The 16,750-nt window shown below is 43.3% G+C and overlaps 1 protein-coding gene across 3 annotated transcripts in view; it reads right to left on the bottom strand.

The window, feature by feature from the left end:
• Nucleotides 1–8,526: 8,526 nt before the first annotated feature.
• The window catches only part of TTK (TTK protein kinase), a 36,118-nt gene continuing 27,894 nt past the window's right edge, over nt 8,527–16,750 (bottom strand). For all 3 annotated transcript variants that reach the window (XM_083497454.1, XM_083497455.1, XM_083497456.1), the window contains exons 18-22: nt 16,059–16,139; nt 13,166–13,342; nt 11,793–11,883; nt 11,498–11,595; nt 8,527–9,170 (exon numbers count right to left, since the gene is read on the bottom strand). In XM_083497454.1, coding sequence (XP_083353580.1) covers nt 9,084–9,170; nt 11,498–11,595; nt 11,793–11,883; nt 13,166–13,342; nt 16,059–16,139 — 534 coding nt within the window. In that variant the 3' untranslated portion in view covers nt 8,527–9,083. The remainder of the gene's footprint in view (nt 9,171–11,497; nt 11,596–11,792; nt 11,884–13,165; nt 13,343–16,058; nt 16,140–16,750) is intronic.

Below are 16,750 nucleotides of genomic sequence, written 5' to 3'. Positions count from 1 at the left end.
GGCCTTTGACCATTTTGGTTGCCCTCCTCTGGACACGTTCCAGTTTGTCAGTGTCCTTCTTGAACTGTGGTGCCCAGAACTGGACACAGTACTCCAGGTGAGGTCTGACCAGAGCAGAATACAGTGGCACCATTACTTCCCTTAATCTAGATGCTATACTCCTATTGATGCAGCCCAGAATTGCATTGGCTTTTTTAGCTGCTGCGTCACACTGTTGGCTCATATCCGGTTTGTGGTCAACCAAGATTCCTAGATCCTTTTCACATGTACTGCTCTCAAGCCAGGTGTCACCCATCTTGTATTTGTGCCTCTCATTTTTTTTGCCCAAGTGCAATACTTTACATTTCTCCCTGTTAAAATTCATCTTGTTTGTTTTGGCCCAGTTCTATAATCTGTCAAGGTCGTTTTGAAGTGTGATCCTGTCCTCTGGGGTGTTAGCCACCCCTCCCAATTTGGTGTCATCTGCAAATTTGATCAGGATGCCCTTGAGTCCATCATCCAAGTCGTTGATAAAGATGTTGAATAAGACCGGGCCCAAGACAGAACCCTGTGGCACCCCACTAGTCACTCTTCTCCAGGATGAAGAGGAACCATTGATGAGCACCCTTTGGGTTCGGTCAGTCAGCCAGTTACAAATCCACTGAGTGGTAGCATAGTCAAGACCGCATTTTACCAGTTTCTTTACAAGAATATCATGGGGCACCTTGTCAAATGCCTTGCTGAAATCAAGGTAGGCTACATCCACTGCGTTCCCTTCATCTACCAGGCTTGTAATTCTGTCAAAAAACGAGATCAGGTTAGTCTGACATGACTTATTTTTCAGAAATCCATGCTGACTATTGGTGATCACAGCATTCCTTTCTAGGTGCGCACAGACTGTTTGCTTAATGATCTGCTCCAGAATCTTCCCTGGTATTGATGTCAGACTGACTGGGCAGTAATTATTTGGGTCCTCTCTTTCCCCCTTTTTGAAAATAGGGACAACATTTGCCCTCCTCCAGTCTGCCGGGACTTCGCCTGTTCTCCAGGAATTCTCAAAGATGACTGCCAGTGGTTCTGAGATCACATCTGCCAGTTCTTTTAATAATAATAATAATAATAATAATAATAATATATTATTTATACCCCGCCCATCTGGCTGGGCCTCCCCAGCAACTCTGGGTGGCTTCCATAAAAACCAAAAATACAGTAAAATATCACACGTTAAAAACTTCCCTGAACAGGGCTGCCTTAAGATGTCTTCTGAATGTCAGGTAGTTGTTTATCGCTTTGACATCTGCTGGAAGGGCGTTCCACAGGGCGGGCGCCACTACCGAGAAGGCCCTCTGCCTGGTTCCCTGTAGCTTTGCTTCTCGCAATGAGGGAACCGCCAGAAGGCCCTCGGCGCTGGACCTCAGCATCCGGGCAGAATGATGGGGGTGGAGACGCTCCTTCAGGTATACTGGACCGAGGCCATTTAGGGCTTTAAAGGTCAGCACCAACACTTTGAATTGTGCTCGGAAACGTACTGGGAGCCAATGTAGGTCTTTCAAGACCGGTGTTATATGGTCTCGGCGGCCGCTCCCAGTCACCAGTCTAGCTGCCGCGTTCTGGATTAGTTGTAGTTTCCAGGTCACCTTCAAAGGTAGCCCCACGTAGAGCGCATTGCAGTAGTCCAAGCGGGAGATAACCAGAGCATGCACCACTCTGGCGAGACAGTCCGCAGGCAGATAGGGTCTCAGCCTACGTCTCAGCCTAGATGGAGCTGGTAAACAGCTGCCCTGGACACAGATTTGACCTGTGCCTCCATGGACAGCTGTGAGTCCAAAATGACTCCCAGGCTGCGCACCTGGTCCTTCAGGGGCACAGTTACCCCATTCAGGACCAGGGAATCCTCCACACCTGCCCGCCTCCTGTCCCCCAAAAACAGTACTTCTGTCTTGTCAGGATTCAACCTCAATCTGTTAGCCGCCATCCATCTTCCAACCGCCTCCAGACACTCACGCAGGACCTTCACCGCCTTCACTGGTTCTGATTTAAAAGAGAGGTAGAGCTGGGTATCATCCGCATACTGATGAACACCCAGCCCAAACCTCCTGATGATCTCTCCCAGCGGCTGCATGTAAATGTTGAAAAGCATGGGGGAGAGGACAGAACCCTGAGGCACCCCACAAGTGAGAGCCCAGGGGTCTGAACACTCATCCCCCACCACCACTTTCTGGACACGGCCCAGGAGGAAGGAGCGGAACCACTGTATGACAGTGCCCCCAGCTCCCAGCCCCTCTAGGCGGTCCAGAAGGATGTTTTGGTCGATAGTGTCAAAGGCCGCTGAGAGATCCAGCAGAACTAGGAAACAGCTCTCACCTTTGTCCCTAGCCTAGTGTTTCCCAAACTTTTTTGGGCAACGGCACACCTGTTTACTGAAAAAAATCTTGCGGCACACCACCATTAAAGCCCCGCCCCGTGACGTCAGCGCGCAGCGTCACGCCGGGAGGGACGCACGAAAGTGAAAGTTTTTTCCCTCCCCCTTGCCGGGGAACCTCCAAGCTTTGGGGGTGGGAGGAGGCAGCAGAGCGAGGGACTGAGGGACGGCGGCAACTGAGGCGGCGGCGGCTGTTGTGGTGGTGGCAGCGATAGCGGGCGGAGGAGGGGGCGGCGGCGGGGCTTGAGGAACCGTCGCCGGGAGTTGCTGCTGCTGCTGTTGCTGCTGCTGCCCGGACATGCCGGCCTCCTCCTCCTCCGCTGTCTCGCGCTCCTCCCTTTTGCACGCGCTGCCCCGCCGCTCGGCACCACCACCGCGGAGCCGCCCCCGGCTCGACGCGGATCCTCGCCGCCGCCGCCTCTCACCGCCCGCCTCGCCCGCCTCCCTCCCACGGCACACCAGCCAATGTCTCACGGCACAGTAGTGTGCTGCGGAACACCGGTTGGGAAACACTGCCCTAGCCCGCCGGAGATCATCAACCAGTGCGACCAAGGCAGTTTCAGTCCCATGATGAGGCCTGAATCCCGACTGGAAGGGATCCAAATGGTCCGCTTCTTCCAGGCGTGCCTGGAGTTGCTCGGCAACCGCTCGCTCAATCACCTTGCCCAGGAATGGAAGATTTGAGACTGGGCGATAGTTGGCCATCGTGGCCGCATTTTAATACTCTTGGATGCAGTTCATCTGGCCCTGGAGACTTGAATACATCTAAACTAGCCAAGTATTCTTGTACTATCTCCTTAGTTATTCTGGGCTGTGTTTCCTCTGCTGAATCATTTGCTCCAAATTCTTCAGGTCGGGCATTGTTTTCTTTATCGGAGAAGACTGAGGCAAAGAAGGCATTGAGGAGTTCAGCCCTTCCTGTGTCCCCTGTTTGCATTTCACCATCTTCTCCTCTGAGTGACCCCACTGTTTCTTTGTTATTTTAAGATTTCAACAATTCCCAGGAGAGCACACAGAGAACATCTACTGCAGCTCTCTTGCTAATCATTCCTTAGTAGTTTTTGTTTTTTTTGCTGGGAGCATTTCCATCGCTTGGGGGTTGGGGGAGAATCCCCACTTCACTTGCCCCCTCAGTGACATTCAGGCTGCAGTATGTTTCCCATTCTAATTTAGATTTCCATACAACCTGTGAAGACAGGTTAACAAGCACATATAAACTATCTTGGAAGTGTGTATGAACATGATCAGGCTCAGCCTGCATTTTACAGTCATAAACTCTGTATTCATTGAGGATGCTAATTTTACTCTTTGTTTGTACGTCATGCGTGTTAGGAAGGGGATATGCAAAGCTTTTTTGTGGAAGGGAAATGCTGCTGGCTACAGGAGAGGTGATTAAGCTATTTTCTGTTTCAGACTAGCGGGTTTCAAACAGCAACTTGTTTACCATAAAGGGAATGTAACTTGGGCACAACTAAGGAAATGCAAGTGTTTATTTTTACTGCCTCATTCCCTGAATTTATTGGAAGCTTGGTATTCTACAACATGGAGAATGCACCTCAAGGTCCAGGGCGGACTGAAGTGTTCTGAACTTGAGAGACAACCACACTGGGCAGTATTCAGCTAAGCTTTACTCAGAGTAGAGCCTCTAACATCAATTGACCTAGGTTAGGGCCATTAATGTGGGTCTACTCTGAGAAAAGCCTAGTTGAATGCCACCCACTTATTTCATAAAACTTACACACCACTTGATTTTAAAAAACAACCCCAAAGCTGTTTACAAAAAGATAAAATAAAAATACAGTGGTGCCTCGGAAGACGAAAAGAATCCGTTCTGTGATTCTCTTCGTCTAGTGGTTTTTTCGTCTTGCGAAGCAAGCCCATTGATGGATTAGCGGATTAGCGCTATTAGCGGCTTTTAGCGGCTTATCTGCTGATCGGATCAGCTGATAAGCGGCTTAGAAAAAGGGGGGGGGAGGGAAAAAACCAGCAGGAACTCTCAAGACATTGTCGTCTTGCGAAGCAAGCCCATAGGAAATTCGTTTTGCGAAGCACCTCCAAAACGGAAAACTCTTTCGTCTAGTGAGTTTTCCGTCTTGCGAGGCATTCGTCTTGCGGGGCACCACTGTATTGCTACATGGGCTTACCCAGGTTTTGTGTTCCCTTTGGGAATGAGGCACAGCGGAGACTGCAGTGTCCTTATGATGTATGATTTAATTACACATATATACACCCTGAGCCTACAATGGAGGGGTTCACAATATCAGCACCCCAAGAGGGTCTTGCTTCTCCCTGGATTCAAACAGCCATCAGCCATCATGCCCTGCCGGCTGCTTTGCATCTTGGTCACATATCTTCTAACTCTCTAAGCCAGGCATAGGCAAACTCCGGCTCTCCAGATGTTTGGGACTACAATTCCCATCATCCCTGACCACTGGCCCTGTTAGCTAAGGATGATAGGAATTGTAGTCCCAAACATCTGGAGGGCCGGAGTTTGCCTATGCCTGCTCTAAGCGCTGGCATTTCCTATTGAGAAAGGAAGGGGCCCCATCCATTTGCTGTCTCAGACCAAGTCCCTTGATCTTTTATTCAAAATGGCCCTCCTCAGGCTATCACCTCAATACAGGAAGCTTAGCCTTGCTTAATGAGTTTTCAACACCTAGATTATTTAAAGGATTACAAGTGTCTAGCATACAGTCTAATATGCACAGGTCTGACACCCAGAGCTTTAACACCTGGAGCCTTGATTAAATTCTAACACTTACTGGTTCCAACAATTTAGAAGTGTCCAGCACTCACAAACTCATCACAATATGCTTGCGGCGAACAAGCCAAACCCAAACTGCTCAATCTACACGTTCTTTTGAAAAGGTCCCTCCACATTCAATGCCACATAAGTCTGCATAAGTGTTCAGTCCAAGGTAAGAAACAAATAACTTAGCAGAGGGTTAACCTTGCATAAGGTTAAGCTGTTGCCCATAGGTCAGGCTCTTGGAGCATGCAGGAGATCCAGAACTGTGTCACACACTTACATATCAGTGCAGATTTGGCCTATGCAGCTTGTGAGTTCCTAAGACATGCACCACAAATGGAGGCCTGATAAATAGCTTGGTTTTGAAGCCTACCTGGGCCTCGAAATGTGGGAGTCAAGCAGATGGTTGATCTCCATATATGACTGGAGGTATTTCTGGTTTGGGTTTAAAGGTTTGCAGGCCTGGACTTCATCTTTGTAGTCTTGTGGGCTCAGAGCAGAATTCTCTACCCCAGAGCCTTTAACCGAACAATATACATAGTCAATTTAGAATTATCTCTCTGTTGCCCAGAACAGATCAGCCCCTTCTCAATGAGATGGTGTTATTCTTCATTGCTATTTCTCAGGCTTGAAGGAGGCACAAGATGACATTGAGCCAGCCAAACATGAAAGCCACAACACAGACAAAGGCACAATCGCTATGGTGGAAATGTGAACAGGAGAGGGCAGGCCATCACCAGAGAAAGAGCTAGGCAACACAGCTGCTTGCTTCAGTCTGCTTAGAGGAGATACATAATGGACTAGACTAGTCTTGTCATTCTCCCACCTATTTGCAAGCTAACTTCTCGTCTCATCCAGTTTCACAACCCATCCTGGCTCCTCTCCCATCCCTTGGGAATGGAGTGGGGCTGTCATCACTGAGGATTTCTGAGTTCATAATGCACCTTGGAGGGATGGGCTGTGAACCTGATTAAGGGATGTGTTTAGAAATGTCACATTCACTAGTTAAGAGGTCTCGGGTGTCAGATTTCACAGGCAACACCTGAAGCTCCCAACAATTAGATGTCCACCCACATTTTTTTAAAAAAATGTCAGGCATTGATTGCATGGGTCCACAGATGGAAAGAGGGCAATTTGATTTGTTTTTGCAGGGGAGGGGTTAAAGCAAATACTGAGAACCACCGAGGCAAAATATATATATATATATATATATATATATATATGCAGGTTTTGGTGTCTTCGGGTGTCTTCCCGTGTAAGAGTTGGGGTGTCTAGGCGACGTTTCGACGAGGTCTCACTCGTCATCTTCAGGCTGGTGCTTTCGGCTTCTTGTTACTGGAACAGAGCAGGATCTCAGTGTTTGAGTTCCTATAAATACTGTTGAGGGGGTGTGGTGTATAGCCTCAACAGTATTTATAGGAACTCAAACACTGAGATCCTGCTCTGTTCCAGTAACAAGAAGCCGAAAGCACCAGCCTGAAGATGACGAGTGAGACCTCGTCGAAACGTCGCCTAGACACCCCAACTCTTACACGGGAAGACACCCGAAGACACCAAAACCTGCATTCCTGTACCCGTGAAAATCTACGAAAACATATATATATATATATATTTAAACCCACTGGGGTGAATAAAGAAAAGGGATTTTTCCTGCAACAGAATGAGGCATCAGCTGTTATGGGTGAAGAGGGTGTGGAAAATCCATTATCTTCTCTCTGTATGCATTGTTGGCTTTTTAGTGGTCTTGACCAGCCATCTGTTTTATTGGAAGCAGCATCCATATTATTACCCCCCATTATTATTGTTGTTGTTGTTGTTGTTGTTGTTATTTATTATTTCATTTCTATTGCTTATTAATACAGCCCTTTGCCTTCTTTCAAATTGCTAAAAAGAGACAGAAATCCAGTTGTGGACAAATGGTTAAACCTCTCTGAGTCTTTACACAAAAGCACTGCCACCTACCACCCAGGAAGTCCCTGCAATTCAATGTAAAGGTAAAGGTACCCCTGCCCGTACGGGCCAGTCGTGTCCGACTCTAGGGTTGTGCGCTCATCTCACTCTATAGGCCGGGAGCCAGCGCTGTCCGCAGACACTTCCGGGTCACGTGGCCAGCATGACAAGCTGCATCTGGCGAGCCAGCGCTGCACACGGAACGCTGTTTACCTTCCCGCTGGTAAGCGGTCCCTATTTATCTACTTGCACCCGGGGGTGCTTTCGAACTGCTAGGTTGGCAGGCGCTGGGACCGAGCAACGGGAGCTCACCCCGCTGCGGGGATTCGAACCGCCGATCACGCGATCGGCAAGTCCTAGGCACTGAGGTTTTACCCACAGCGCCACCCACGTCCCTGATTCAATATAGTGCATTGCATATATCATTCACGATAATGACAATGATGCCATGAGATAGGTGCAAATGAAAAAAAGACAAACTAGCATTAATTTCCATATTTCTTCCCAGAGCTGGATTACAAGACATCTTCGCTATTGGTGCTCCAGAAGTTGCTGAATTGCAACTCACATCATCCTAGGCTATTGGCCATATGCTTGTTGGAGCTGATGAAAGTTGTAAGTTCAGCAACTTCTGGAGAACCAAAGATATCCCCACACTTGTTGTGAATGTCTATATGGTAGTGAAATCCTATAGTAGGAGCTCTACACTCTTAGAAAGCCCTTTTGCCTTGAAAGGGAGCCTAGAAAATTTAAATAATCAGTAACAGAGTTAAGCTCCAAATTGGATCCTGGCAATCACAGACCCACCAAGCTGGATTTGATGTTTACAGGCCTATTTCTATACACATTCCCACCATTTGGTGGACTCTGTGGCAAAGTAATAATTATTTATATAGTGCTTTAAAAGAACAACTCCTAACTAAAACATTTAACATATGAGAAAATGAAGTACAGGTTCTTCTTGTAGGTTCATAATATGAAAACAGACACACCCAGCCCCCAAGAATTGCACAAATAAGGATAATCTCCAGAGAAAGAAGTATTGCTGAAATTAAAAGCAAGCCACAGTATTTAAAATCCAATGTTGCTATTCCTGAAACTGGATTGGAGCAGGTGTTAATCCCTGGACTAAATTATTCAGCTATAATGAAGATTTAATATGCTTTCTCTTTGCCTGAATGTCGTAATTGTGCCTATAGTTAGAGGAAATGTCTACCATCTTGACATTAATGAAGAACTAATTCACAGAACTTGAAAAAGTTAAAGGAGCTATCATTGCTGAGTTGGAGACAACCTAAGATTTCACATACAGGATTATTTTGGTCACCTTTCCAAACTTGTAAAGGTACTCAGTATTTCAATACTTACAGCTATTTAATTTTGGAAGAATTCTTCCATTTATTTTTTTTAAATCACATTCTAGGAATAATAGTATAAATCTTTTTATTATTATTATTTACAGAGTTCATTTTTTATTTATTACAATGTCTGGTGTCGTTTATAAATCAAAACATGTCCATGTCAGTATGTAACAGCATAAAACAAGAAGCAGAGCATAAGAGTAGCTAAATTACATAGTGTCCCACATCACCAGTAAACGAAATGAAAGAAGTCAATATTTCAAGAAAAATACTGGCAAATACTAGAGGCTTGAAAATAAAGTTTGTTCTCACCCAGTCATCGTCTTTTTTTGCATGATTTAAAGAAATGCAACAAAATATCTTCCACATTTTCAACTTTTAAGGCCTCATCTGTGTTTTGTACCCAAATATCCACACGCTGAACCAATCTGTCAAAGTTATATAGCAAGGCCGACTGTCCCATAAGACCAACATACAAATACTGGATAAACAAATGACAAAGAACATTTAGACCATAAAACAATTATCAGAGGCAAGGCAGTTCGGTTTAAACAGACCAACTATTGCCTAGAATAGTCTTATCATGTCTTCTTTAACACTTTTTAAAGCTAAACTTTATGTATCACTTTGTGCTCCGTGTTTTCTTGTCACAGTTTGCAAGAGCAGACACATCTAAACCTTCACCGTTGCTGCACTGCTCGTATAAAGCCTGAAATATTTAAAAAGAAGAAGCAAATCAGATCATCAGATGCTATGATGTTTTCTTTCAAACCCCCTTTTACAGCTCATATTTTGCATGGAGCATTTGACTTAACCCTTTCCCACACACCCCCAGTTGAAAGCATAGTTATCTGAATTCTCACATAACACCCCCCCACCTCACTGTTAGTTTCTGTTCTTATCAATGTGCAGCTGCTTGGAGTCACAGGACTCTGTTTACATTCCAGAGACCTTCCAGGCTGTTGGAAGTCTCACAGGAAAGGAGACGGGATGTGACGTTAGTGGTTTCCTGTTTCCTTTGTTCCTTTGTTTGGTTGCTCTCTGCTTTCGTAGCGAGAGGATGTATTTTCTGTCTGCGTAGCTTAGAAATAAAGCATAGCATGTAGCCATAAATCTCAACACTTCTGCTGCTTTGGAAACTCTGCTGAAGGATATGCCTGAGGCCTCATCAAAGGCTCAGGTCATTAAACACATCGGGAGGCAATTCCAAAGGACTTGGGGGAGGAAGATGAGGCTTTATCAGCTTGGCCGAGCGGAGATCCCAACACTCACTCTGAGGGCCCACCCCCAAAATGGGATAAAATGAAGGATAAAATGAAGAAAAGCTGATTCCACAGTTATCCCACAGGGATTTTTCCTTGACTGTGGTTAACTTAATCCCTTAATTCACTGTGTCCTTCAGTTTTCATCACAAGATGAGTAATCATTTAAATAAAATGCCTTGAGGGAAGTTTCTGCTGGAAACGTCATATAGTTTAAATACAACAGGTTATACTCAACTAGCTTCTTTTTATAGACTAGACCCAATGAAATTAAATCAAAGGCTCAGGTCATTAAACACGTCGGGAGGCAATTCCAAAGGACTCGGGGGAAGAAGATGAGGCTTTATCAGCTTGGCCGAGCGGAGATCCCGACACTCACTCTGTCTTCCCCTGCCAACAAAAAATCTAGCCCCAATTCCTTCCACTCTCTCTCAGTCACTGATGAAATTTAGACTGCAAGCTCCCTGGGAAAGAGATCCTTTTGTGATAAACAACCTCTTGTCAATCTGCCATTTCCATGTAGAATCCAGTGAAAAATCCTCTCCATAAGCAGGGGTTCAATGCTCACACTAGCCAGTGTCATACTGATTCTGGGAAGTGAGCCAGCAACGGAGTTCTGTGCACAGAATCTAACCCTTCCTTCCCCCAGTGCTCCACATGTTTGCCTACTCCAGGCACCCTTTGACTTTTCTACATCTGAATGAAAAATTATAAAACTGTAGATTATTCACTTGCACACTTTTGTCAAAACCTAATCTTGGAATTCAAGTCTATTTGGCTTAAAAAGAATGCTCATGCCAGCTTTTATTGCACCTAAAAAAGGATTGCTAGAATATGCAAATGTTGTCAAGAAGCACTGCAAAGCATGGTCAGAAGCAAAAAACAAAAAACAAACTAGTGCCCACCCCCAAAATGGGATAAAATGAAGAAAAGCTGATTCCACAGTTATCCCACAGGGATTTTTCCTTGACTGTGGTTAACTTAATCCCTTAATTCACTGTGTCCCTCAGTTTTCATCACAAGATGAGTAATCATTTAAATAAAATGCCTTGAGGGAAGTTTCTGCTGGAAATGTCATATAGTTTAAATACAATAGGTTATACTCAACTAGCTTCTTTTTAGACTAGACCCAATGAAATTAATGGACCTACGATAGTCAAATAATTAATTTTAATGGGTCTACTCTGAGTAGGCCTAGCACTAGAAACCACCCAATAATCCCTATGAATGAGTGACAGATTGAGCTTCAGCAGGTGGGTAGTAGGAGTTACCGCTCTCGTTTATGAATGCCTCCTGCATGCCAGCCAAATCTTTCTTTTTCTTTTAAGTGAGAGCATTTCCCTTATATTACTATTATGAAGTGCGGCTGGTAGGATTTGTTTACTTGCCATAACACATTGCTTTGAAGATTACGAGCTTATATTCTTTGCCGTTTTATACCATGTCACTCCCTGTTAGGGTGAAAGCCTTTCCCATCTTTATACACCAAACCATTCACCACTGCCTATTAAGATCCGCTGCTTCTCAAATCCACTATTTTTGCACCCTCTCCTGTCCATCTCACATGACATTCCTCACTACACTTTTGTCACACACGCCTTCCTGTCCCAAGTGGACATTTTATGTGTCTTGTTTTGTATCTTTGTATCTTCTTTATTTGGTATAAATAAATAAAAATAGGAACTGTATCAGTTCTACATTCTCTTTCTGCTTTAAGTATTATAAATATCACGTTCTTAGTAACAATACGACTGCCAGAAATTCATTTACTTACTCTAGTAGCTCTAGAAATGGAGTTAGGAGAGTTCAGGCCAACAAGATGACCAAGGATGCGCTTTAGTTCCTCTGTTGTCCCTTTTGTGATTGAATCCCCTAGAAAAATGTTAAAATCTGGTTATGCTTAAAATGTCCAGCTAAGCTGTATGAAAATTCAGATACCAGAGCACTTGGTGATATACTTAGGTTATCAAGTATATTGTTTACTCTGTCAGAGTATTAGACAAGAGAATGAACACCTTTATATAAAACTCTGGTGAAATAAAGTGAAATTCAGTAACAGATAAAGTTACCTGTTTGTGAATTGGTTTGAATATGTACATAAGGATGAACCAGCAATTCAGAGACAGATATCCTTTGCTTGGGATTCCTTACCAAACAGCGCTGAGGGGAGAAGTTACAAGACGGAATCAATAAAACTCAGTTTTCTAAAGAATACTATAGCTCAACATTGTATTCCACATTTTATATAGGAAAGGTATCCCTAGCGAACTGAAAGTGCACTCCATTAATCTAGTTTGTGCCTTGTAGCATCAGATTCAGCCTGCTGTTTCACAATGGAATGGATTCTGTAAATATTGTATGTCAATGTTTCCCCAAAAATGACCCATGGCCCGCCAGCTTATTCAGGCGGTCCCAGCAGTTTCTGTAAAGAACACTTACAATTTAAATTTTACTGCTTCTCTAATATGCTTATTGTATTACAATTTACATAATTTAAAAATTGTAATACAATAAACATATTAAGAGAAGCAATAAAATTAAGAATCATACCGCATCTAGCACAAAGCATTACGATCGCTACAACAGGCAGATAAAAAACAAACAAACCCATTAAGTGGTCTGCCAAGACCCTTATAAATTTCCAAGTGGTCCATGGGAGGGAAAGTTGGGGGAACTACTGTTCTACATCACAGGAATAAATAAACAGTAGGTCCAAATGCTGCACTAAATGAATGAAAGTTATCTCAACTCCGTAAACAAACTGGCCATGTTAGAACAATCATAATAATGGATGATAACAAACTAAGATTAAGCAGAATGCTACCTTCTTTCCAATAGGCTAGTTCTCTAAAAGGAGCCAAGAGAAATAACTTTTCACATAAACACTTGTATGCTGTATTTTCTTCAGGTATAATCAAACACATAACATATAGTACATGGTAATTTTTTAAAAAATACACGGTGCCCTTAAACTTGCCTAGGCATTGGAGAGAAACAGAATCACATACAAAAGTGCACAGAGCTTGACTCCCAAGAATAATATGCCAAAAGACACTTGAGGAATGTAGACTCTTTCCTGTTTCTGTCCTCTGCACTACAGCTCCACCCCACCCCACCCCCCAAAAACCCTCTCCTCAAGGAGGAGGCCCTTCTACCAGATTTTGAGCAATTTCTTCCTTCCCTCAGCAGCCTGCCTGTCCCCACTGCAAGCTGTTCAGAGGGACCTTTCAACTTTCCCTGGGGCACGGGGAGAAAACGTTAGGGAGGAGGAGAACGAAGAAAGTCCCCCTTTGTGAGCTTCCTTTCATGGTTCTCAGGATCCAAGCCCAGATGTAGTTCCCTGCCCCCCCCCAACCACAAATGATGAAGTCAGGAACTGTTTGATATATACATTAAGAATGCTAAACAAAATTATATTGTACAAATTTACATAGGTGGGTACCTTTAAGACATCCTGGAGGTCTTTTTCTGCAATATCAGGGAAAGCTATTTCATGACTAGGATCAATTATGGCATGAAGTTTTGCAATCTGATTTGTTATGTGCTGAAATGGAGTTCTTCCATAGGTCATACAGTATAAAATGCAGCCCAATGACCAAACATCATTTTTTGGACTGATCTAAAAACAAAGGCAAGGATAGATGGATGGATGATAGATAGGTAGGTAGGTAGGTAGGTAGATAGATGATAGATAGATGCTCCTCACACAATTAACACAATGACTTTGAAGCTATTGCTATTGCCATTTCATTAACATACGTGGTGCAACTGAATAAGCAATCAATTACAAAACCTGGTGCAACAGCATAACAATTAAGCAATAAAGGAGAGCGTCTATATTTCAAAATCTGATCAATGACACACCTTTGCGTCGATGCATATTGCCAAAAGTAGGATGTTAATTGTCAGGAAAAGTAATTTGCACACAGTTAAAACCACAGAGAGCAATCTACATTATCAGTTTTGTAATCTAAAAGAATGGAAACATTGCTTCAAAGGCAGATCATTTAAAACGATGAATAATATTGCTCATAAAAATTGTTTAAGAAACTGATGCCCTGGTAAGGGATCAACAGAAAGTGGAATACAATGATACAGATTCTCTCATACTACCTCACACTGACTGAAACATGAACCTGTTACACTGGAATGTCTGCTTTTTAACTCAACATGAGTAGGTGAGTTTCAGAAGAAGAGGAGGAATATAGACAAAGGGAGCCTCAGTTTTGTGTATATTTAACATGCTGGCACGGGAGTCAGCTTATAGAAGAAAATGAACATAGGCAACTTAATGTAGGGCAATTTTACTCTGTTCACTTAAGCCCACAAGTCTTTGGCTGAAACAATTTTGCAAAAGAGTAAAATAAATTGCTCCCCACCTCATACCCCCATCTACGTGATGGGAATGATAATACTTTATGGGGCTGCTTAACAAATTACTTAGAAAATGCATGTAAAAACCTTGCAGTGTTTTTTGCTCTTCTGTTGGCTAACATCACCGTTACACAAGGTTTAAAAAAATTTAACTTCAAGACAGACCAGTGAGTTTAATCGTTTTAAAAGTAGTGTAAACATTTGTGGCGTTCGTATGGAGCCCCTGGTTGTCTTACCGACTATTCTCAAGTTAACAATGAAGAGTGTAGTTTATTGCAGACACAAATAAACTTTAAATGCATTCAAAACACTGTTACCTTTTACCCTCTTAGTCTTATTTTATCCTGTCTCTAACTCTTCTACCTCCCCTCACACAAGAACTGTACAAACTGTCTATTTCCATCTGTCTGCCAACTGCTTTCCCAACTGCTTCTTCCCAACCAACCAACAACTAACTAAACTTTGGGCGAAGCCCTTTTTATAAACAGGTAGGCTCCGCCTCTGGCTTTTCTATTGGTCTACCTATTAACTCTTTCTCTCCCCCTGTACAGGTATTTCCAAAAGAACGGGCAAATGCCACAACATTAAAGGCCTAAGAAATAAGGTTTGGTTGTGCTTGAAGGAAGGCTGCTGAGGAGGCCATAGAGCAGGCATCCCCAAACTCGGCCCTCCAGATGTTACTGGACTACAATTCCCATTTGTTAGAGGGGGGCTTTCTTCTGGTGGCAGATGACAGAAACAACGACACCACGAGGCCGGTGTAAACCAAATCAAATAAAGGTTTTATTACAAAACAACAAACATTGTGAGTGTTTTCTCACTGCAGGCAAAGTTCAAACTGCAACTTTTCCTCCTTTTGTAGTTATGACCAGCTGTACCCAATCTGCCCAAAGCTCACAGAAACAATTCTTAAAGGTACAAACATCTTTACTGTTTCTTTGCAGAATGACTCCCAACACCATCATGACTAGCTAACAGGACCAGTGGTCAGGGATGAGAGGAATTGTAGTCCAAAAATATCTGGAGGGCCGAGTTTGGGGATGCCTGCCATAGAGGATCTTGGCTGTGAGTCCTGGGAGAGCTGCTCCCTGCCTTGCAGGCCTTTTTTCACCTGGCCTGGGAGGCGGAGCCTTGGGCTGGCGTGTTGTTTGGGGGTTTTGTTGGGGGGCATTGTTGCTGTTCCTGTTTGTACCTTTATTTTAGATCTTGTGATTTTTGCAAAAATTGTTTATTATTACTTCCGTTATGCGGGAGTCATGTTTTTTTATGTTGTAAGCCACCTTGAGCATGGTTTAAACTGTGGAAAGGAAACAGACACCAAAAATTATGTACATATATATAGATATGTAGGAATGTCTTCCTGACCTCTGCGGTATTTTTGCTGGCTGTATAGGGTCAAAATATGTATCTGCTTGTCCTTACTGCAATGTTGGACAGAAACCAAGCAGTTTTCTTTATGCTTTTAAAATCAGAGACAACCCTTCCCCAAAGTTCACTCTCCCATGTGGTTGCCTAAGGTGCTAGTTTCACATTTGAGCTCTTCCTCTCACAAATTTTCATTAGGAAGCATCCAGCACCAGTATAAGGGTCCTTGCTTCTCCACGCAGTAAGCCGCCTCCATCTGATGCCCCTCCCCTCAATCCTACTGCAGCCCCACATCTCAGTCATTCCCCAAGGATCCCCTGATTGCCAGCCACCCAAGAAGTACATAAAGCTGCAGTGTCTTTATGCTGGGACTGGATATAATCCATTATGAAGCTCTTATTAAACCCAGGATCAATTCTATTTCAACTTCTGCTACCGTCCCACCACACTGCCCATACAAGCCTTTTTATAACTGCTTTATTCACATCACTGCATACAAAAAACCCCCCAATGATTTTGTCCTGGGTTTGTGGAGATTTAGAAAGTAAGATCCAAACCAAAGCATTTCCCTCCTTCAACCACAGGGTATTTTTTACCTTTGACCTTGGTTTTCCATTTTCACCACAGGAAGACATGTCTTTAATTACCTCTGGTGGCATGTAGTTAACTGTGCCAACCTAGTAACAATTAAAAATATAATCATGTAATTAATTGATAGTTTAAAATTAGAATCTCGTTTTGTTAGAAAGATTGCTCTAAAAAGGTCCCCGAAAAACCATTTTTTTAATTAATCCTCTTGAAATCCTGCTATAGTTCATTAGAAACTTTAGAACAGGAAAAACAAGCTTGTCTAGGAAACTTCACAAAGCTCTTAACATAATGTTGAAGGCAACTGTATCTCAGAGAAATTAGTAATATAGGCAATTTTCAAAATTCCTCAGTAATTCTAATCCAACACTGAATGATTCAGACAATGTCTACATTAACTTTTTTTAAAAAAAATTGTACTCAAAATGATGTTGTCACACTATATGCCCAATTCTCCACCCCAATAAAGCCACCAGCAACTTTTGTCAGGTTTGGTGAATCAGTTTCAAGCAACAGAGCTACAGTAATTAAGAGAGTGCTCTGTGGGATTGTGAACCTCCTCTCCACAGCTCTGCCCTTTCAGAGAAAATTCCTCCTGTTGCCTTAACTGAAGCGAAGAAATATAGCCACATTTATGTTAGCCATGGTTAAGGCAAATCAGATTCTGTGCGTAACCAGGATTTGAGGATGGTTAAGAACC

The sequence above is a fragment of the Podarcis liolepis genome (genome assembly GCF_965112155.1).
Source record: "Podarcis liolepis genome assembly, chromosome: 3".
Taxonomy (NCBI): domain Eukaryota; kingdom Metazoa; phylum Chordata; class Lepidosauria; order Squamata; family Lacertidae; genus Podarcis; species Podarcis liolepis.
The sequence above is the reverse complement of the archived record's forward strand: the minus strand, read 5'-3'. Positions and strand labels throughout refer to the sequence as shown.